Source organism: Carettochelys insculpta, chromosome 5, assembly GCF_033958435.1.
Source record: "Carettochelys insculpta isolate YL-2023 chromosome 5, ASM3395843v1, whole genome shotgun sequence".
NCBI lineage: Eukaryota > Metazoa > Chordata > Testudines > Carettochelyidae > Carettochelys > Carettochelys insculpta.
In genome coordinates this window covers 53,827,585-53,852,109 of record NC_134141.1, presented here as the reverse complement: position 1 = coordinate 53,852,109, position 24,525 = coordinate 53,827,585, and the positions used below count along the sequence as shown (strand labels likewise).

Below are 24,525 nucleotides of genomic sequence, written 5' to 3'. Positions count from 1 at the left end.
TGGCACAGGGAACCTGGGCAGGTTTGGGGGAAGGCTGAATTCTGTTAGTGGGTACTCCGAATTCTGGGACAGTGATTTGCATTCTGGGATTCTAACATGAAACAACCACAAGCAGCCAAGGCTAAGGCACTGTGGGATAGACATGCATTGCTCACACTGTCAAACTTGCATAGAAATGCTACAGAAAAAACTATGGTTCAAATGTCAAGAAGGTTTGTGGGCACAAATTCAAATTCATAGGAATTAGGTTAAAAAATCAAATTTATCTCGTAGTGTTGACACAGCCTCATTTGTCAGTCTGATTGCCTATATTTAGCTAAATCTCAATACCCTGTGGCCCTCAGTTTGCCTGTTTTGTCATGTGTTACACAGATGAAATTGAAAATACATTTAAACCACAAGACTTAGATGTAGGGAAATGAAAGAGAGAGAGACACATCCACCTGCGACAAGACAGACCTCACAAGAAAAACAAGAGAACACCACTGGCCATCACATAGGGCCCCTGCCTAAGACCTTTCCAATGTATCATCAGTGATCAGTGATTTTCTTTGCATGTGTGGATAAGAAATGATCTACCCAGTAATTTTCTTGATTTCCACTTGAGCATAAAAGCCAGGTAAAATGTTATTTTTGGCATTATTATAGTAACAGAGAGGTAGCCATGTTAGTCAAGTCAATCCTCCCATGAGAAGGGAGGATTTCGTAAGGTCCCAGCAATGAGTTTGCTGAAGCAGGGGACCTGAATGGAAAATCAGGGGGAGCTGGTTGAACTCCCCTGGGAGTAAGATCCCACCAATGAATCTGGCGGAGGGACATGGCTGGAAAGGGTGAAGGGTTTGGTTAAAGCACTCCTGTCCATTAATTATTCAAAAAACATGGGTGTGTTACCTACAGTGTACATTTTATCTGCGAGATAGTCCCAGACATCCAATAATAAAATTGCAGCCTGATTAAATCTGTATCAAATGTCTCCTGTCCTTATTGCAACATGTGCAGACAATACCCCTGGAACTCACTCCCTAGTAGAGATAGACTCTCCTTTTATATTAACAGATCCTCGGACTGTGTAATTTTCCACCAGTGTTATTTTCTATTTTAATTGCTGGGGAGACAAAATACACAGTGTGCTCTTCCATTTGCTAAGGATGTGTCCTTTCTCCATTGAAAGCTTGCTGCAGAGTCTGGGAATGGAAGCAGGAAGTGCGTGGTTCAGATGGTTGACTACTATCTCTTTCCAGAACAATCAATCCATTAAACCAATGTAATGATAAGGTAAGTTTAATATGATACAGACACATTTGATTGGAAGAAAGCTGGTTTCCATACTCTTTAAATGTAGCCAAATGGACTTAGTATCAGAGAGGTAGCCATGTTAGTCTGTATCTTCGAGAACAACAAAAAGTCTTGTGGCACCTTATAGACTAAAAGATATTTTGGAGCATAAGCTTTTGTAGGCAAAGACCGGCTTCATCGATGCATGCATGTGGGGGGCAAGGGGTCAGAGCAGAATTTAAAGAGGGCGGGGGGTCCCAGCTCTGGCTCTCTTTTTTCTGGGACCCCTCTCTTTAAATACTCTTATGAACCCCCCACCCGCCACTCATGCATCTGATGAAGCGGGTCTTTGCTCACGAAACATTATGCTCCAAAATATCTGTTAGTCTATAAGGTACCACAGGACTTTGTGTTCTCAAATGGACTTGTAATTCCTTAACACACCCTAGCTGTGTCTACACGTGCACGCTACTTCGAAGTAGCGGCACTAACTTCGAAATAGCGCCCGTCGCGGCTACACGCGTCGGGCACTATTTTGAAGTTAACTTCGACGTTAGGCAGCGAGACGTCGAAGTCGCTAACCTCATGAGGGCTACGTCTACACGTGCAGCCAACATCGAAATAGTCTATTTCAATGAATAACGTCTACACGTCCTCCAGGGCCAGCAACGTCGATGTTCAACTTCGACGTTGCTCAGCCCAACATCGAAATAGGCACAGCGAGGGAACGTCTACACGTCAAAGTAGCACACATCGAAATAGGGATGCCAGGCACAGCTGCAGAAAGGGTCACAGGGTGGACTCAACAGCAAGCTGCTCCCTTAAAGGGCCCCTCCCAGACACAGTTGCACTAAACAACACAAGATACACAGAGCTGACAACTGGTTGCAGACCCTGTGCCTGCAGCATAGATCCCCAGCTGCCGCAGAAGCAGCCAGAAGCCCTGGGCTAAGGGCTGCTGCCCACGGTGACCATAGAGCCCCGCAGGGGCTGGAGAGAGAGCATCTCTCAACCCCCCAGCTGATGGCCGCCATGGAGGACCCAGCAATTTCGACGTTGCGGGACGCGGATCGTCTACACGGTCCCTACTTCGACGTTGAACGTCAAAGTAGGGCGCTATTCCGATCCCCTCATGAGGTTAGCGACTTCGACGTCTCGCCGCCTAACATCGAAGTTAACTTCGAAATAGCGCCCGACGCGTGTAGATGCAACGGGCGCTATTTTGAAGTTGGTGCCGCTACTTCGAAGTAGCGTGCACGTGTAGACGCAGCTGAGGGGATCGGAATAGCGCCCTACTTCGACGTTCAATGTCGAAGTAGGGACCGTGTAGACGATCCGCGTCCCACAACGTCGAAATTGTGGGTTCCTCCATGGCAGCCATCAGCTGGGGGGTTGAGAGACGCTGCCTCTCCAGCCTGTGCAGGGCTCTATGGTCACCGTGTGCAGCAGCCCTTAGCCCAGGGCTTCTGGCTGCCGCTGCTGCAGCGAGGGATTCATGCTGCATGCACGGGGTCTGCAACTCGTTGTCGGCTCTGTGTATCTTGTGCTGTTTAGTGCAAGTGTGTCTGGGAGGGGCCCTTTAAGGGAGTGGCTGGCTGTTGAGTCCGCCCTGTGACCCTGTCTGCAGCTGTGCCTGGCACCCTTATTTCGATGTGTGCTACTGTGGCGTGTAGACGTTCCCTCGCTGCACCTATTTCGATGTGGTGCTGCGCAACGTCGATGTTGAACATCGACGTTGCCAGCCCTGGAGGACGTGTAGACGTTATTCATCGAAATAGCCTATTTCGATGTCGCCACATCGAAATAGGCTACTTCGATGTAGGCTTCACGTGTAGACGTAGCCCCTATTAACTAACTGGTCTGTGCTGCTCCAGTGACCCAAAGCTGCTCAAAAACTTAGGAATTCATTGTATCTGGATCTGCATCAAACAGTTTGGCTGAACAGGAAAATCTGTCCATTAATTTCAAAATTTGATCAAAATATTTGTTACTTCCTCTAGAATTGTTGACTAACAGAATTTACAATCTCCTAAAACCCATGTTTAACATGAAACTGATTTTTGTAAATTACTTATCAACTCTTGAATATAAGGTTTTGTAAAGGAAAAGCTGTCAAATCCTTAATTCCTGTATCTGAATGGTGGCACTATGATACTATAATTACTATGCCATTGAAGTGTATGTTTGGCTTTGGAAAATTACTACTTTTCAAAGACTTAATAAGTAATGATTCAGATGAGATGATTATTTGTCCTGTTGCTGTTTCTAAAGCAGAATCTATTTTTTCTGTTTTATCTCTTACAGTATATTTCTGGTAATTTGGCTTTTTATGTAGATGGCAATTTCAGAGGATTCATGACCCTTTTGTGTTTCTTGCGCACTAACATGCATTTTGACTTTAATGGGGAAGAATATTTGAACTGGAGTTTCTAAGTTGGAAAGCTAAAATTTTAAATTCACACCCATGACTATTAATGCAGGAAGCACTTCCACACTCACCCAATTAGGAAACAAAATATTATCTGCCTTCCTGACCAACTACAACAAACCAATATCTTCAAAAGAGAATAAATCAATAATTTGGGTTTAAAAAACAACATTTTCAAAATATCATTAAATAATTAAAAAATCCAAGAAAAAATTACTTGAAACATTTGGTGACTGGAAGGATGGCTAAATTATATTACATATTGATTCACTGAGGGTATGTCTACACAGCAGCATTATTCCAAATTAAGCTATTCCAGAAGAGTTATTCCAGAATAGTGACAGTTTAATTCAAAATAATGCTGCTACACAATCTGCCTATGTCTATATTACAATGCATCTTTGAAAGGCTCTATTTCAAAATTACATTATGCAGGTTGAATGAACAAACCACCCCTTTGAAGACCCAGACACTCTTTTGAAAGGGACCATCCACACATCCCAGGAATCCTTTTGAAAGTAAAGAGCCAGGAAATGCTGCAGGCAGGGTCGCATGGTGGATAAGCCTGTCCAGGATAGTCACCAGCTGCTTCTTTAAAGGGCTCTTCCCCAACTCCCATGGTCTTCACATGCTGAGGGTTGGCTCACTGTCCTGAGGCAAGCAAAGGGAGACTGTGCAGAGGAGGCACCATGGGGCACAGCATGGACCCCAAGCAGTCCCCCACCATCCAGGCAGTGGGCAGTGTGTTGGTTGCGGTGCTAGCTGCCATCCTGCAGTGGCTTCAGGTGGCCACCCTGATAACCACCGTCCTGGAGGCTGTCTTCTGGGCACGACGCCTACGACCAATCCCCTGACCAAGCACAGACTGGTCGGACTGGCTGGTGCTGGAGGACTAGAGTGACAACTGGTGGCTGCAGAATTTCAGAATGACCAGGGGAACATACCTGGGGCTGTGCCACTGGCTTTGCCCAGCCCTCCAGTACCATGACATCCACATGAGGACCATGCTTTCCCTGCAGAAAAGGATAGCCTTAGCCCTGGGGAAGCTGGCCACCCTTGGTGGGCAACACCACTGTTGGGGCCTTCCTTATTGAGGTGAGCCATGCTTGGGTCACACTCCCACCACAGGCTGGGGGGAGGAGCAGGGGAGCGGGGACCTCCCAACAAGGGGCACTGTCAGAAATTGGGGGGGTTGGCCCCCTGCAGGGACAGGGAGGGGATGGGGACAGGGTGCCTGCAGAGGGCAGGGGCAAGGTGTCCTGGGGAGGAATTTCCTGCAGGGGAGAGTGGTGAGAATAAGGCAGCATGGATGGGTGGGCATGGTGTTTCCCAATCCACAATCATGAACGTGTTCATCCCTCACACCCTGCAGGTACTCTGGGCCATCAACAGCATCCTCCTCCGCCAGTTCATCTGCATCAAGGACCTTGACGTTGCCCTCACAGGACTCAAGGAATTGGGCTTCCCCAACTGTTTGGGGTACTGGATGTCACCCACGTCACCATCTGGGCCCTGGAGCACAGTAGCTGGGCCTACATAAACCACAAGAGCTACCACTCCATGGTATTGTAGGCATGAGTCGATGTGAAGGGCAGGTTCATGGACATTTGCATGGGGTAGTCCAGATGTGCTCACAATGCCTGGGTCTTCTGAAACTCATGGCTCAGCCACAGGATGCTGAATGGTACTTACATCCCATGGCAGGAGCTCCCTATCAGGGACACCACAATGCCACCCTGAATGTTGGCTGATGCTGCCTACCCCCTGCAGCCTTGGCTCATGCAGCACTACATGGGACACACTCAGCCTAGTCAGGACGTTTTTAATGAGCGCCTCAGCCAGGCCCATAATACAGGTGAGAGGGCATTCAGCTGTCTCAAGGGGTGCTTCTGTTATCTTCTAACAAGACTGGAGGTGGGCCTCCACAATGTGCCAGTAGTGATCGAGGCATGCTGCACCTTGCACAACCTTGTGGAGACCAAGCACTAACACTTCATGCAGGGGTGAGCTACTGAGGCCAGACACAGCTGAGCAGCCAGCTGCTGCTCTGTGTCATCAGGCTGAGTGAGATGGGTTGCAGGTAAAGGATGGCCTGCATGAGGCCTTTGCCTGGGAGCCCCAGTGACCCCCTCACACATACACACTCTCCACCATCATCCCCACACGTTCACACCCCACCACTACTCCACACATACAGAGGGGACACAGGGATGAACAAACGGTTTACTGATCATGTAACACAAAAGTCTGCCTCCTTCAAACATTATAAACTATTTACAAGGGGGGTGGAGGGAACTATGTACAAGGTGGGCCTGGGGCAGGGTTATACATCTGGGCATAGTAGGGGGCAAAAGGGGAACATTGCCCCCAAAAACAAGACATGGCGAGACAGGTGAGGTCATGTACCACTGCCCCCCGCATTCTGCAAGAGTAGAGCTGCCCAGATAAGAAAGAGTCCCACTGGGCTTGCTCACTCTGTATTTGCACACTGTCTTCTGGGTCGTAATGCCTGTCTGCTCCCCTTCTACGTTCTTGGAAGCTCTCCTGTTTTCTGTACAAGGATGAGTGCCAATGTGGGCCAGGGCAAGGGAGAGGGGAAGGAAGAGGGATAAGAACATAAGAACAGTCATATTGCATCAGACCAAAGGTTCAACTATTCTAGCATCCTGTTGCCAACACTGGCCAATGCCAGGTGCCCCGGAGGGATTGACCAGACCAAATCAGGAAATCATCAAGTGATGACATCCCTTGTCACTCATTTCTAGCTTGTAACAAACAGAACCTAGGGAGGTCATCCCTGCCTAATATCCACTAATGGCCCTGCCCTGCGTGAATTTATCTATTTCTTTCTACAATCCTGTTATAGTCTTGGCCTTCACAACATCCTCTGGCAAACAGTTTTACAGGATGGCTACACCTACACTAGAGCATTTTGTCATCGAAACTGGGATTTTGCTGACAAAACTCATGGAGCATCCACATTACAAATGCATTCGGTTGACAGTAAATGAACAGAAAGTGGTGCTTCTGTCAACAGCGTTCTGCAATTTCCCTCTCTCAACAGATTCTGCCAACAGAAAGCCGGAGTGGACGCTCCAGGGTGGACATCTGTAGCCAGAAAAGTCCTCCATGGCACTGGCCAGCTGTCCCTGGGGGATGCCAAGTCCACCAAAATCAAAGCTCTAAGATCCTGCCTCTGGCCATTCTTAATGGTACAGGGAGTCCTTGAAATCCTGCAGCCGATGTCCTATCTCTGGAGGGAAGGGCTGAACCAGGTGCAAAGCTTCAGAGAGGTTTCCTTCCACGTGCGGAGGTTCTGAAGCCACTGCTGGTCATCCCACTGCCCCATGACAAGCTTGTCCCACTAGTCAGAATTGGTGCTCTACCTCCAGACTCACCTGAGTAACCAAGCAGGTGAGCGCAGTTGGGTCTGTATGGCAGCCATTACGTGCTCCTCAGAGCTAGTGCCAGGCTTGTCCCCCAGACTCCAGGGAAGAGGAGGACAGACATGACAAGGTGCAGCTGAGGCTGAAGCACTTGTGTGGGGGGGCCAGTACAAGCTGGGGGCTGCTCCAACATGATGGCTAATTGAAAAGCACTAGTGTTTCTCTCAGCAAGCATGTGAGCCCTACTGTAGCAGCTATGCTGTCCCTCAATGACATAGGCAAGCCTCAGCATGGGCAGGCAACTTGCATTGGTGGGGAGGCCTTTAAGGGTGCACCTTGCCAGGGCTCCTGGAAGGGCTTGCCAGTCATGCAACCTTATCTGATGGTGTTCGGGGGGGAGGGAGGGTTCTGTCAAGAGAGCACCAGGCAGACCGTCTGCTGTCTGTTGCCAGAGTGGATTGATATAGCAATCCACTTTCATGTGTGACCATGATCTGTCGACAGAGGTTTTGTTGGAAGATATTTTCCAAGAGTAACTTCTGTTGACAGATCACTCTAGTGCAGACATAGCCGATGACTGTGTCTGGTGAAGACATACTTCCTTTTGTTTGTTTTATTCATTCTATTTCAGTCCCTAGTTTTTGTGTTATGAGGAGTAAACAGCATTTCCTTATCTACTTTCGCTACAATACTCCCAATTTTATAGACATCAATCACATCCACCCTTGGTCTCCTCTTTTCCAAGCTGGAAAGTCCCAATATTATTAATCTCTCCTCATACAGTTCCTGTTCCATATTTCCCAATATTTTTTGTTGCCCTTTTCTGAACCTTTACTAGTTCTAATGTGCCTTTTTTTTGAGATGGGATGATCGCATATGCATGCATTATTCAAGATGTGGCTGTACTAAGGATTTATATGTTTTCTGTCTTATTATCTATCCCTTTCCTAATGATTTACAACATTCTGTTTTCTTTGTTTACTGTGGCTTCACATTGAGTGACAGTTTTCAGAAAACTATTTGCAATGACACAAGATATCTTTCTTAAATGGTCACAGCTAATTTAGACCCTATTATTTGATATATATGATTGGGATTATGTTTTCCAATGTGAATTTTCATTAATCAACATTAAATTGCCCTTTTGTTGTCCAGACACCCAGTTTTGAGAGTTACTTTTATAGTTCTTTGCAGTGTGCCCAGCACTTATCTTGAGATAGTTAAGTGCCATCTGCAAATTTTGTGACCAAACCATGTACCTCTTTTCCCAGATCATTTACGAATATGTTGAATAGGATTGGTCCCAGTACGGACCCTTGGCAGACAGCACTATTTATTTTTTCTGTTTTCTGAAAACTGGTCATTTATACCCAGCTTTTGTTTCCTATCTTTCAACCAGTTTCCAAGCCATAAGAGGACCTTTTCTCTTTTCCCACAATAGCTTATTTTGCATAAGAGTGATGAAAGCAACAGCATCTGGGAAGCTCTCCTGTTTTCTGCACCAGGCCATTAAATCCCCTTCCTAAGAAGCCCCATTTTCTACGGCACCTAGACCACTCTCCTGAGGCCTCCAGAACTAGTCAGCCCCAATGAGGTCCATCTACCACCACTTGGACTCTACAGATTCCCATTTCCTCTGCACTCAGAACCCCATAATAAGCAGCCATGTGTCCAAATCCCCAGAGAACTACTTGCTCTCACATTGCCTTACACAGAACCTTCTTATCCCACTGGGTCCCCACTACACTTGGATCCTGCTGGTCTGAGCTTGCCTAGTTATACCTTGTGCACCTGGAACTTAGGACTGGGCCCCAGGGAGTTTCTGGGGCAGACATGGGTCTTCTGCTGTGTCAGGTGCAGCCTCACTGCTGAATCCTTCTTCCAGGGGAGGTCTGTAGGGTCATTTCCCACCTATTTGCAGACAGTGGCTGTGTTTTCAACTGCCATGTTGGAGCCTCCACATTTATGTATCGACAAATAAAATGTTCAGAATTTTAAAATATTTTGTGAATAAATTTTAATTTTTGGTGCAGAATGCTCTCAGAAGTACTATAGGAATCTGAGATGAAAACTCAGTTCCTTATCTGTTAAAAAAGTCACAAATTCCAGAATTTAGGATGCACCATACTTGCATTCTGCAGAATGACATTTTAAGCAAACATATTTTTAATTCTAAAAAAAAGAGATTGCAAATACTTGATGTTGAGTATTTTCAGTTAATAAGAAAACAATGGAAAATGTCAAAGTGGTGTTATTTATAAACACTGCTGTTTCCATATTCTTGTGTCAAAAATTGCTGGAAAAACAAGACATGTACAAAACCCATATCTCATGACAATGAGGAGTAAGAACATTTGGTATTCTAACTATTCTACTAACAAAGGAAATAATATTCCCTTCAAATTTTCCCCATTTGTACCCCTTGCTCTGTCAATCTCTTCTCTCATAACACATAATACAGAGGGGTGTGGTTGAAAAAGACAGTTTTCAGAATGGTTATCACCCTTCCGACCTTCTTTAATCAAACATAACTGACAGGGATAATAAGAGTAGAACCTGAGGTAAGGTAAACTTCTCCTACAACATTGTTGCAGAGAAAAATAACAGACAGCTATTTACACGTCATTTTGAATAAATGACTTGGTCACTATCCATATATTAATCAATTAAAAACTCATTGCACATTTTAGCTCACAAAAATTTAACCCAAGTTGAATAGTTCAAAATCAAATTAAAGGAAGAGTCTCTACCACACCAACTAATTAATAATGAATCCCTGTGCTATATGTATGATTTCATCATGATTTAGTTTTGCTAAAGCGTAAGAAGAATGCCATGTTCCATTATGCTTGATTGTGAGATGAGAGCGATAAGTGTGAATTTATTCTTAATGGAACTCACTTGCTCATCTTGCAGGAAACACTTACCCACGATTATATGCGCACTTTGACAACACTGAAGTTTCTATCTTGATTGTCACTCAATGGTTAATTAATTCTAAGACAATGAATGTTTCTCAGTATGATTAGGGCTACTGTTTTTTATGTGGCAGGATGACATTTTGATCCATGTTTCAGAAAGAAAAATGAGGTGTTCTACTTACCTAAAATCTTGCCAAGTACAAGGGATTTGATTGCATTGAATTCTGTACCTGAAGACAGAAAGAATTGCATCCTTTCATTCTGGTTAACCTGAAAATGGTTCAGTGAGAAAGAGAAGTAACATAATGGAAGAGAATTTAGTTGGGATGTGTAGGAAGGGGAGAGGACGAGAGAAGGTGAAAGAAAAAGAGGAACAAAAGAACAACGTGTCAGTCGTACCCTGAAGATTAGGATAGCAATTCTAAATAATGAATTAGTCATTAAAAGGCAGAGAACAATTTTATAAACATCATAGTATAACTTCTCCAGAACACTATGATGTGACAGAGAAACTTTTAAGCATCCCCCCCAGAGTCTAAAATTCTACTTTTTTTCTAAGCCATTTAAATAATGCCTTTGTATTCATCTATAGGAAGAAAAAATAGTATGCCTTGTGAAGAGTTGCAAAGGACTTTTAAAATAAAAGCTCTCACTTATCTCAGAATGAAACTTTAAACCTGAAACAAAAGTTATGCAGTAAATGCTGTGCTTCCAGAACCATTACATAAATTGCTCAAGTTGAAAAGCTGGTGACAATGCATAACTGCATTGAGTTTTTATGTAAATACATTATATGATTTGTAATGTTCAGAATCATCAACATTTATGTACCCAATGCCAATTTTTACAAATAATAATTATGTAAGCTAATCTTCCAGTCTCCCTAGAAATCATTTATCAATGTAGACCCAAACATATTCATCAAGCAAGTTTTTCCCTAGTCCTAGGCTAAGTGAAGAGTAATCACAAATCCTGTTGAAGAAAAAAAAAAGGGTTCAGGTATTCCTCTATGAAAACCAGAACAATTACTTTGTTTCAAATTATTGTTAACTTGCTATAGTGAGTTGGTACTGCTCTCTTGTATCCTCATTAAAATAAGCAAAACAATTAAAAGCTCCTGTCTATTGCCGTGATGAGTAGGGAGTTCCATATTTGTATAATATTGGTTGACCTAGAAAATATTTCATTGCCTACTGAAATGAAAAGAAAAGATGAAAATGACTTTTTAAAACATACTAGGTGAATGCTAGAGAGTTTTTTTAGCCTAGATTTTCACTTTTTGGCAAGAGTCTGCTGTGCTTTCTTTCCTTAAGATATTACAATACAGTTTACATTGGTGTATTCCTTTTATTGAATTTATTTCATTTGGCTTTGTATCTTGTATCATTTGATGATAGCTCACTGAATTACCTCTACAAAGAGTGTTTCCTCTTCCCTATTAATCTTGACATGGTGAAGCAGCCCATCAGCCATACTTTTGAAATTGATGCTAAAAACATCAGGATCTTGATGGCTATCTAGCTTGTACCTGATGTGTAAACTTCCTGAGGGATGGAGTAAGATATTTTATTTTCAGAAGTAAAGTATGTACAAAATAACTAGTGTATACCATCTCTACAAACACTCCTTCTTTTGAGACATGCAAAAATTGTACAAATGTCCAATTAACATAGAGGAACAGCTTAAATAACAGACAAAAAACAAAAACATGATATGAAAGAAATAGAAATAATGACTGGAAACCATGAATGGTCTGGATTATAAAATTAAGATATACCACCATACAGTAAATTGCCACTACGAGTTAACATGGCTGTTCATATCAACCATGGTATCACAATAGCTAGCAGTGTTCATTAACCAAGAACTGCTTTACAGCCTCTAAAACTCAGTGATTATTTGGTAGGATTTGCAGTAAAAACATGATCTTCTCCCACACGGTGATGAGTGTAACAGATCTGTCCTAGTCTATCAAATGTTCTGGGCATGGTGACCCCACATAGTTCATGGTTTTAGGACTTGACAGCACATGGGATTTATACTTCAGAACAAAAAACCTACATGCTATTTGAGACACTGGAGAATCTCTATTAGCTGTAGAAATGCCAGAGCTTTTTGTGCAGCAGAAAGCAACTGAAGTCCCAAACACCTGATCATATTTAATTTGTCTGGTCACTAACGGGCAGTGGTATAGCAACACTAGCAAATGTGTTGCGCAAGGCAAACAAAATAGAATCAGGAAAAAAAAAAAGAGCAAAGATTTGAAAATAAGGCTACTGAACAAAATTACTTTCTAGCTTAAATTAGCATGGTTTCATTGACTTCAACTAACTTCTGTCCATTTTAGTCAAAAGTGTATTTGGACAACTATTAGTTTGCAGAAGTTCATTGGGTCTAGTATTGCATACTGGAGAATAAGATAAATAAAGCGTAATATTGTTTATTGCAGAACTACATATGATTGTCATTTCTATGCTTCGCAAAAATGTTGAGTAAAATTAACTTAATTTAGGATATTTTTATACATTGTCAAAGGGTTTCTAGCATTAATAAAACAAATATATATTTTTTACGTGGATTAAGAAAATGTTGTATGAAGAAATTGTTTTAATCTGGTATTGCTGCATTTTTTTTAATTTGGAAAGCTATATTTACGTTCTCCCAGAGCTGAAGAATAAATCTCACACCTAAACAAAATGAAAATGGAAAATATGCATGCTTTAGCTGGGATTCAGATTTCAAAGGTCAGAAACACTGAGTTTTTACAGTAGCTCAGAAATTCAGCTGTAATTTTGTTCATTCAGTTTTATTGTTAAACACTCACCATTTTTGGCAAGAACAACCGAAAGATACTCCTTGTAGAAGGAGCTCACATACAGCAGTAAGCTTGGAGTCCGTGTCGTCCGAAAGGTGAATATGATCAACTCCCTGGTCAGAGTCATGTCAGCGTAGAAAGAAGAAGCATGAGAACTGGAATTTTTAGCTAAGGTATAATATTCTTGAAAATTGTACACCACTGAGGTGTCAGCTCCAAAATAAGCAGAAATCTCTGAAACAACATGTAATTTAGTTTTGTTAAAGTCCTGCAACCAAATATTAAGGTTTTGCTTTTTATTGTTACAGAAAGAATTACAAAACTGCTCATAGGTACTATGAATAAACTGGAAAAGAAAGATCGGTAACACTGTTGATCAGCATGGTAGATAAGAACATAGGCCAGGATTACCCTCCTCACAACTAATTCACTCATGGAGGGTAGGACCCTCTGCAAACAGATTGCCAGTTCCTTGTGAGAGTATGTGTCTCTACCTATTTTGGCTTTACTATCTTGCCTTCCCTCATACTCTCTCTCATGTAGGATTTGATGTTGGAGGAAGGGTCAGAGTGGATAGACTCTCTCTCTTCAATCCCTGTAGAAACTACTTAGTAGAGAGTTGTCTTCTCTTTCCCACACAACTCTCTCACCTCAGGTATTTTGGAAAGTACAATGCCCCATCGGGGAGAAATGACTGAATGCCTGGTGCTTTTGATATTATCTGGAGTTGTAGACATCTTGCTACTGTAGATCATTCCATGCTGCCAGTGCAGCACAGGATTTGCCCTTGCAATGTCTGAGTGAATGTTACATTTTCTAGTTTAAAGCGTCTCAGTGAGGTTTCAAATCCCAAATAGGATAAAGAGCCTTATTTTGCAAACATGATGAGTATTCTGCACTTCCATGGACTTTGTGGGATTAGATCTTGTATGTCTGCCTTTTTCATACAGTTATGAAAGTAGATTTAGCTAAAAAGTTCATATTTCCCTTTACAGTGTATTTTTTATTCCACTCTAAGAACTTAACAACAGAAAGTTGTTATTTTGGGGGAAGTTATTTTTAAAATGAAGTAAAGACAACATCAGATCAAATCATTTCTGTGATTTTCCAGTTCACAAATCTTAATTTCAATAAACACATTTGCTGTGTGCTTACAATTTTATGTAAAAGCTGAAAATTTCTCAAAAATGGGCTCAATCCATTCCCTTTGCAGATTGAGTGTATGTAACTCCTTTACTGCAAGGTATGTCTGTAAGGATTGACTCCCTGTTGACAAAGTGGCAGGAGCACGTGTAGCTCCATTTCTGCTTCTTTGACCTGACCCCACAAACTTGAGTGCGATCACTGAAAATAATAGGCACTGAGGCCACTCCGCACACTTCAGGAGACAGCTCTATGCTTTGTGGGAGCAGGCCTTTCATTTTTACCTGGCTAACAGTATTTATTCATAAATGACAGAAGTATTGTTTAACCACTGAAAATTCAAATAAATAACCTTCTTAGGGAACATCAGTGCAAAAGCACCACCAGAGCACTCCAGTGAAATGGTAAAGAATGGATGAATGGAAAATGTTAACACCTATGGGACTATTCATAATCCCTGGACCTACACATAGTGGGAGCCATTTAGCTCTCTCCTTCAGGAGAGGATTATTAGATCTGCCCCTTCTCCTCACTCTTATTTAATCCCCCCACCACTTTTGAAATTTGGAGTTGGAAGCAGTACATGAGGAGTGTGTTGACTGACCATAAAAATACATTCCCTAACTAAAATCTTATAAAAAGATACCAGAACCACTGAAAAAACGTGACAGCATCTTTTTACACAGAAATTTTCAGCCTCAAATCCTAGAATAAACTTCCCACATGCCCTACTTTCATCATTTACCTAGATTAACTGGATGAACTATGTAGACTTCCTTTTGAAGTCCTTTGGTTCTTTATCTGGTAAGTGCAGACAAACAGTTTTCTAAGCCCTCTTCGCATAAGCAAAAGGCATTACTGAAGTGAGCAGTTGTAATTTTTTTAACCCAATAGCAGTGGTGCATCAAGCATGAAAGGTCACCAATGCTCTCAAGTAATGTGAGTATTAGCTTTAAAAAGCATATCTTGAATATACTCTTTTGGAGATACATAATGGAGTTTAAGTGAAGTAGTCTCTGGCCCTACAGAAATTCAGCAAAAAGCATATTTGCAAATAGAAGTTTGAATTTATTGACATCTCATCACACAATGCCACAGACCTTGCTCCAGATTATCTGAGCTGGAATCATTTGCAAGTATTAGAATTTTCAATAATTAATAATACCAGAAGAGATAATTTTGTAATCAATATGCATACATACATCCACAGGTGACAGATTTACTATTTATGCTTGCCTTTCTTACAAAATGGCCCAGTGTAAGCAGAGAAAGTGCAGTCACAAGAGAATCCATTATATTTTTCTCTACATTTTCCTCCATTGTGACACAGGTTACCATAGCTGCTACAATGTCCAGGACAACCTGGTTCTACTCCTGGGGTTACTTTTGCTCTCTCTTCCAGATCAAGGGTTACGCCATTTAACCGCAGGGAACGAATACATCCCAGAAATCCTTTCTGCCTGGATGCTGTTCCACCTGAAATAAATTCATATCAGCTTTCAAAATTAAAAATAATTGATGTGTAGAAACTTCTGTGTTTTACAGCCTCAAACATTCTATTATGGTCTATGCATAGACAAACATTTATAAGAAACTCTAAATGTGTATTTTGATTTTTTTGTTGCTTTTGTCAAGTAATTACAATAGACTCTTGCAATTTTTAATCAAAAGAAAATATTTTTTTTTACAATGAAAGATACCAAGCAAAGGTATATCATATTAATTCACAGATGAGGAATTTGTGGGCTGTGGTTAGAGCACTAACATGGGATCTGCAAGACACAAATTTAATTCCCTGTTCTGCTGTAGGCTTCCTGTGTTAATTAGTCACAAGTCACTTAACGTCTCTGCACCTCAGTTCCCCAACTATAAAACTGGGAGAGCTTTCTTACTTCACAAAGGTGTTGTGAGTGTGAATGTATTAAAGTCTTCAGGAATGGATAATAGATAATTTACTCACCTCTAGATTTCTATCTGCCTGAATTTTCTCTGTTTGTCTATAAGACTTTAAACTCTTTGGTGCAGAAACAACAAGCAGGTCTGTGGCACTTTAGAGACTAACAAATGTATTAAGTCATGAGCTTTCATGGGTAAAACACACTTCATGAGATGGGATCAGATTTGGAGCTGAGATCATCTTTAAGTGGTAGGGTTCCCAGACATCCCACAATCTGCAGGACAGTGCTGAATTTCCATGACAAGTCCCGCATCCCACATTTATCAGAAACATCCTGTGGGGCTGCTGAGGTTTCTCCCCACACCTGGCTGGGGATCCCATGGCCAGGGCTGCTGGCAGGGCTCTGTGTCCTGCATAAGCTTTTTGGAAATCTGGCCACCCTATTAAGTGGAGCTCTGAACACACTACATGCTGCTTGGGAATTCCTGTAGTATGGAAGGCACACAGGTTGCTTTCTCTGGCAGAGGAAGGGCATGACTGGAGTGCCTCTTGCTATTTCTGATGACAGAATGGCTCTTTGGAGGTAACAGGCAGCCAGGTGAAATAATGGCAGTTTGGTGGCTGCTTTAACTTGTGTTAAGAGCTGATGTGGTTCCCAACTAGAGCTGTAATGATACCTAAAACAAACTCTCTCTCTACTGCCCAATAGTGTAGTTAAGTTATAGCAATGACTTGGTCTTTCCATTATCTTGGTTGTTTTACTTTGCTGTTACAAAGCATTTAAAATGCCATACAAACTACTAAATACCATTGACTTTAGTGGGTTTTCTAAACAAGGCACACTATCAGAACTCATCCCATTCTTTCTATCAGTGGATCCATCTAAATATTTAGCTAGTGCATGCTTTCACTCAGCAGTCTTTTATGTCAGCATCAATATTCAGTTGTCACTGCTGCTAGAGATTTAACAGATCCATACAGTCATTAGCATTCTCAGTTAAAGCTGGAAAAAAAGAGAAGAAAGAAAAGACTAAGAGAAAACTGACTACTGTGGTTTTTAGTCCTCTGATCTTCCTTTGAGGTCTCAGATTTGATTGCCATTGTTTCTGTACAGTACGTCTCCTGACAGCTAACATCTTATTCATTATAACTTTTGGAAAGATGAGGCATTCTACAAGCCCTGAGAGAACAATACTTGCCTATTGTTAATAATTGCTAGAATAGCTTGTTTCTAGAATCAGCTTTCTTTCAAAAAGCAAAGACAAGTGCCATGCAAGTCTGATACCACCTTCAATTATTATGCATTTCCACATTTATTTTTAGTTAGAATCCCAAATCCATTTTTCCCTCAAACGTCTTTTTGAGGGAAAATAAACATATTTACTTCTTCCTTTAGAAAACTTGGAGTTTCAGTGGAAAAGTTTGTTTTAAGTGACAATAAATCAGCATGGTAGAACTGTGGATTTTAGCTAACAAGCAGCACAAAACAAATAAGAAAGATTTTTCTGTGGCGTGAATACTTTTTTTTCCAAAGTTTGTAAACAACACTAATCAAAACATCTGAGAAAAAAATACAACCAAACAATGGTCTTAACAAATAAACAGTCCTGTGGCACCTTGGAGACTAACGAATTTATTAAGTCACGAACTTCCATGGGTAAAACTCATGATGAGGAGAGAAAAGAAACAAAAAGAAAAGAAAAGAAAAGTTGCATTTCTCTCTCTTCATCCTCAGATGAATGGAGTGGAAAAACAGAATCCAGGGTTATATAGCAGTTTTGCGGAATAAAGAGGGTGGGAGGACAGGTTACCTGTCACTAGTAGGACACAAGTAGGATGTGTCCCATTCCTGCAAACATCAAAGGTGGGGAAATAGCACTTGTAATGCAAAAATGTAATGTAATAGTTAAGATTAATGCTTTTTTTGTAAATAAATAAATAAATAAAAATAAGAAAGGAGATGAAACTCAGTCGGATCCCCTTCCCACCCACGGTTCCCATGGCAGGGGCTTCTGGTAGGGCTCTGCACCCCAGCTGGATCCAAGCTGTGGGGCTGGTGGGGTCCCCCTGCCACGCAGCCAGGGATCCTGCAGCTGGGCTGCTGAGGTGCTGGTACTCAGTATCAGCAAGTATCAGCACAAAAAAACCACTTGTTAAAATCCCTGTTCAGGAAAAGGTTAAGTGTATCAAATTTGCAAATGACTCCATTTCAGATGTCCCTCTTCTGTCATCTTGTGGTAAAATTCTTTGTAGAAGAATGGCTACTTTTAAATCCATTATTGACTGTCCAGGAAGGTTGAAGTGTTCCCTATAGGTTTGTGTGGGTTCCAGTTCCTGATATGTTATTTATGTCCCTTCATCGTTTGGTACAGAGACTGTATGGTTTGTCCAATGTACATGGCAGAAGGGCACTGCTGGCATATAACACATTAGGCGATAGGCAAATGTATGAGCTCCTGATGGAGTGGCTGATGTGGTTGGGTCCTGCACCAGTGGTGCTTGTACAGATATGTGGACAACGTTGACAGTGAGTTTTGTTGCTGTGATAGGTTCCTGGTTTAGTGTTTCTGTGGTATTTTGTGTGCCTGATGGTATTTTCCTGAGGTTAAGCATCTGTTAATTGGAGAGAGCATCTACCCAAGACACACAACACATTAGCTACAACCAAGCTGCAGGCATGTAGGTAAGAATAGTGATCACTGTGTAAAGACTGATATATTAAAATTTACAGTACCCAGAAAGATTATATCTCTTACCTATATACTGGTTTCACAATAGTGTATCAAATGTTCTTGTGTAACACAGATTTGAATGCTTGTTACTTAGATACCACCCAAAATGTATGTATTTTACAAGCAAATTACAAGGTTGCTACTCTTACATTACAAGTTTAATGCACGTGGTGCACATGAATCAGAGATTATGTTAGAGGAGGGTCTATTAACAGAGATTCTCTCTTGCCTTATAAAGAGGAAAGAATACAGCACGATAAATATGAGTAAGATCTGATAAGAAACCATCAAATGGAAAAGAGGCCCATTCAATCACAGTATAGAGGTAGCAGACAGCTAAAAAGTGGCACATTTCTGAAGCACTGGTATACAAGTGCTCAGGGTCTAAATAATAAGATGGGTCAATGTGGTGGAGTCTCCTGCTCTCCCTTGCTCCCGAGGGCTTTTGCGCTGCCTTCAGGCTTCAGCGGCCTAGTCCCAGTCCACAGGCTTCAGCAGCCCAGTCAGCCCTCAGCAGTCTAAGTTCCCCATGCCTTAGGCTCACAGGGAGGTTGGGGTAGGGAAGCTTGGTCCTTCCCACTCCATCAAGCTCCAGCTCAGGGTCCTGTTGGTGGTGGGTATGTGGCCCAGCCACCATCTCAGCAGCGATCCTCACCGCAACACACTGAGCACACTGGAAACTTTCCCACTTCCCCACCCTGGGGTATTTCCTACCCCACTCCTGCTGCAGACTGCTACTGCGGCGGTGGCTGCCACCACTCCTGCTGCTGTTCCTTGGGTGACTGCTGATGAGGCTCAGGTGACTGCTGCTGCTGTCGCTGCCATTGTTGTTGCCTTGGAGGTTGCTGTGACTGCTCCTCAGGGTGCTGTTGCTCCCAGACTCCAGCAGGAGTTCCTTCCCCACTGCTGGCCAGCCCCAACTCCTAGGCTTCCTCAGCCTTTATATCTGGGCTGCAGCCAGAGCATGCCCAGCAGGATCTAAAGGGTGGGGCCTATTCCACGCAATAGGTCTGGCTTCCATCCCCCTGCTCAGTGAAGAGTTAGTACACTCCGTCACCCTCCTGCTCAGTGTGGGGTTGGTATTCCCTGTCATGGTCAACTACAGTGCCTTGCATTAGAGGAGGATATTGTTGTAATAGGAATCACACAAATTTGATTGTATGAGGCTAATCAATGGGCCACTGTAATACAAGAATACAAAGGCACCACTGGGACAGTCCTGATCGAGGTAAGCCAGGCCGGGGCCACACACCCAGAAGGGGAGCATTTGGCAAGAAGTGGCCCTGCAAGGGGCCAGGGAGGGGGACCCTGCATGGGGCTGGGTATCATCCAGCTATGCACTTGAACTTTACTATTGTAAATAAAAGTTGCATGTTTATAAACCTCTAAGCAAAACAAGTGGGGGAACTATATACAAGAGGGATCAAGCGGTGGCATAGGTGGAGGGACCCAATTGGGAGGGTGGGGCCAGGGTGGGTAAGGACTCATTCCTCCACCAGGGTGGGGAGCTGAGAGCCATGGCGGCCAGGGGAGCTCCTACCACCCCAGGTCCAGGGACTCCATCAGGGTTGTGTTGAGGCAAGGACAATTCAGAAAAGCAGTAGCATTCTTTCTCTTCAATTTCACGAATATATGTATAGGAACCAAAATATATATGTAGAATATTAGAAAGTCCATTATGGGTCAGGCCAATGTTCAATCTAGCACACAATCCTGTATTCCAGCAGTGGCCTATCACATATTGATATAAATTTGGTGACGCTCAGTTCTTGATATCTGAAGGAAACATAACATCTTCCTATTCATTTTCTATGTTCTGTTATTGATTTATAGACCTCTATAATTTCCCCTTTAGTTATCTCCTGCATAAGATGAACAGTACCAGCCTTGGGTCTGTCCCACGAAAGGTCGTCATCAAATAAATCATTTTGCTACTCATTAAAGTGCTACATTTCTTCTGCTTTGTTTTGTTGGAGTACCAGCTTTTGTTAATCTCTCCTCATATGGAAGCTGCTCCATTTTCCTTACCATTTTCTTATACTACTCTGCATCTTTTCCAATTCCCAAATTCCATTTTTGAAGTGGAGTGTAGGAATACAAAGGATTCATATAGTAGCATTATAACATTTTCCCTCTGAAATATCTATTCCTTTCCAAATGGTTCCTAACATTCCATTAGCTTTTCAAATGCTGCTCTTAACTGAGCAGATGTTTTCAGAAAACTATCTACAATAACTCAAAAACAGGCACCATAATTTTGTATGTGCATTTGGGATATTTTCCCCCCATTGTGCTGTACTTTGCCCCTATTAACATTGAATTTCTTCTGGTATTTTGTTACCTAGAGACAACATGGTAGAGGTAATATCTTGGGCTACCTCCACACTACAGTGATCAGTCAACAGAAGTTACTGTCAGAAGATACCTGCCAATAATACTTCTATGGACAGATTGCAGCCACACATGAAAGCAGATTGCTCTGTCAATCTGCTCTGTCGACAGAGCGCAGCCGGACTGCCCGTCCACTCTCTTGACAGAATGGACAATTGGAAGCACAGCAGACAGGGCTGCCCGGTGACCCGGAATTCCTGTCTGTTGATAGAGGGCCCCCTAGAGCATCCACACAGCCTTTTTGTCAGCAGATTCTGTTGAGAAAGGTGTTCTGCCTCATTGAGGGAGAGGCAAAGAGTGTCAACAAAAGTGCCGAGTTCTGTCAACAGTATGTTGACAGAATGCATTTTTAGTGTGGACGCTCCACTAGTTTTGTGGACAAAACTGGGGTTTTGTCCACAAAACTGTCTAGTGTAGATGTAGCTTTGTTATTTAGAGTTTGCTTGTTAGGTTTATCTGCCTCCCATATACCCTTCTTCAACTACCTTACAAAACTCCCTGTTTGCTGCTCTAAATCACTAGCTTCTCTTATTGTTTAGGGTCTTGCTTTTTACATCTCTGTTCTCCATGTGTTAGCTCGGAACCGCTTGTCAAGGGACTAGGCATCCAAGATAGTTGGTTAGAACTTCATTAGTAAGCACTCAACCGAGCATACCATATTCCTGCTACAGCCCAAATCTGGTGGTGTCTCATGACACAGGACACACCTCTCATCGCACAACAGGAATCATCACTAGTTCTTATTCACACAGTTCCTGAGCAAGTGCCACAAGGAATCAAATTGTCAAGAAGGGAGACATGGTTGCAACCACTCAGCAGAAGACATGTTTTAGACCACTCCAGAAGTAACCACACTGATTTACTATGGGACCTTTGCTTAAAAGCAATTGTGCCATTATCCACAAGGTACACAGCCTGTGGAACCTCAAACAATTGCAAATAAAAGTGGGGGAGAGGGCAGGGTGCTCACTATTTCAAGACTACTGTCTATTGTTTCCATTTGGCCACAAAGGACCTTAGGGCACAAGACCTCTAAACTGCACAAGCAGTCGGAAAGCTTTATACACTGAGGCTAACTGAGAGGTGTCATTCATAAACACTTAATGGCCTTGTCTACACTAGCGCCAAACTTCGAAATGGCCATGCAAATGGCCATTTCAAAGTTTACTAATGAAGCACTGAAATGCGTATTCAGCGCTTCATTAGCATGCAGGCAGCTGTAGCACTTCATGACTTTTCTAGACACAGAAGAAAATCCAAGTCCCTGTATATGAGCCCCAGTCCCTTCTCAATAAAATAATTTCTTTCAGAGCTTTACCTGGCCCACAGTCTTGATCCTCTCTGGTTTAATTGTCAACTTCTCCCCAGTATGTAATAAATGAATAAGTTAACTAGTGTGAACCTCACACCAACTGCTGACTTACTTTTGTCTTACCTTCAAGATTACATTTTTCAAGTCTTACATTATCAACAAATAATATTGTGTATTTTGTATGATACTTATTGATATTTGCATATCACGTATCACTTAATTTCACTTACTTGATATTTCAATTTTCAAAGAGCTATGCAAGCATACATTTAAATGTCAGTGGAAATTCTTCCATATATTAAGTAGAAGATGGCCAATACTGGGATTTTTCAGGCAAAATCTCTTCCCCAAAGTATAAACTTATGTAATCACAGGATTCAAGGAGACCCCAAGAGTTCATCAAATCCAGTCTAATGCACTGATGCCAGGACCAAGGACCATCTAGACCATCCTTGACAGGTGTTTGTGTAACCCGCTCTTAAAAATTTCCAATAATAGAGATTCCACAACCTACCTAGGCAATTTATTCCAGTGCTTAATCACCCTGACAATTTGGAAATTCTTCCAAATGTCCAACCAAAACCTCCCTTGCTGTAATTTAAATCAGTGCTTCTTGTTCTGTCATCAGAGATTAAGGAAAATAATTTTTCTCCCTCTTCCATGTAACAACCTATTAGGTACTTGAAAGCTGCTATCATGTCCCCTCTCAGTCCTCTCTTTTCTAAACTAAACAAACCCAATTATTTCAATCTTCACTTATTTATCATGTTTTTGCTCTTCCTTGGACTTTTCTTGTCCAATTTATCTTCATCTTTCCATAAATGAGACCCCCATTTTGTATGTGTGTAACTGATTGTTCCTTCCTAAGTGGAGAACTTGTCATTTTTCTGAAATGAATTTCATCTTACTTTCCTCTTTTTGTCCATTTCTCAGTTACCTCATTTCTTCAGTTTGTCCAGATCATTTTGAATTATAACCCTATCCTCAAGGCAGGACCAAGTACTGTCTAGACCATCCCTGATAGACATTTATCTAAAACGCTCTTAACTGTCTCCAGAGATGGAGATTCCAAAACCTCTCTAGGCAAATTATTCCAGTGTTTGACCACCTTTACAGTTAGGAACTTTTTCCTACCACCCAACCTAAACCTCCCTTGCTGCAGTTTAAGCCCATTTCTTCTTGTTCTATCCTCAGAGGCCAAGAAGAATGAGTTTTCTCTCTCCTCCTTATGGCACCCTTTTAGATACCTGAGAACTGCTATCATGTCCCCCCCCCTTAATCTTCTTTTTGCCAAATTAAACAAGCCCAGTTATTTCAGCCTTTCTTCATAGTCACGTTCTCTAGACCTTTGAGCATTCTTGTTGCTCTTTTCTGTACCCTTTCCAATTTCTTCACAACTTTCTTGAAATGTGCTGCCCAGAACTGGACACAATACTCCAACTGAGGCCTAACCAGAGCAGAGTAGAGCAGAAGAATTACTTCTTGTATTTTGTTCACAACACTCCTGTTAATGCATCCCAGAATCATGTTTGCTTTTTTTGCAACAGCATCACACTGTTGACTCATATTTAGTTTGTGGTCCACCATAACCCCTAGATCTCTTTCTGCCATACACCTTCCGAGACAGTTGCTTCCCATTCTGTATGTGTGAAACTGATTGTTCCTTCCTAAATGGAGCACTTTGCATTTGTCTTTATTAAACTTCATCCTGTTTCTGTTACCTTCTGTTCCATTATCTAATATTAAGAACATAAGAACATAAGAACATAAGAATGGCCATACTGGGTCAGACCAAAGGTCCATCCAGCCCAGCATCCCATCTGCCGACGGTGGCCAATGCCAGGTGCCCCAGAGAAGGAGAACAGAAGACAATGATCAAGTGATTTATCTCCTGCCATCCATCTCTTGCCCTTGTTCTGAAGGCTAGGGCACCATACTTTATCCCTGGCTAATAGCCATTTATGGACCTAACCTGCAAAAATTTATCAAGCTCTTTTTTAAACCCTAATAGAGTCCTGGCCTTCACAGCCTCCTCGGGCAAGGAGTTCCACAGGTTGACTGTGCGCTGTGTGAAGAAAAATTTCCTTTTATTAGTTTTGAACCTACTACCCATCAACTTCATTTGGTGTCCCCTAGTTCTTGTATTATGGGAAAAGGTAAATAATTTTTCTATATTCACTTTCTCCACACCATTCATGATTTTATATACCTCTATCATATTGCCC

At 42.2% G+C, this 24,525-nt stretch overlaps 1 protein-coding gene across 1 annotated transcript in view; it reads right to left on the bottom strand.

The window, feature by feature from the left end:
• Positions 1-24,525, bottom strand: part of CNTNAP4 (contactin associated protein family member 4) — a 488,087-nt gene that overhangs the window by 30,112 nt on the left and 433,450 nt on the right. Inside the window, exons 18-21 of the mRNA XM_074994161.1 lie at positions 15,205-15,444; positions 12,835-13,059; positions 11,421-11,554; positions 10,193-10,280 (exon numbers count right to left, since the gene is read on the bottom strand). Of these exons, the coding sequence (XP_074850262.1) occupies positions 10,193-10,280; positions 11,421-11,554; positions 12,835-13,059; positions 15,205-15,444 (687 nt within the window). The remainder of the gene's footprint in view (positions 1-10,192; positions 10,281-11,420; positions 11,555-12,834; positions 13,060-15,204; positions 15,445-24,525) is intronic.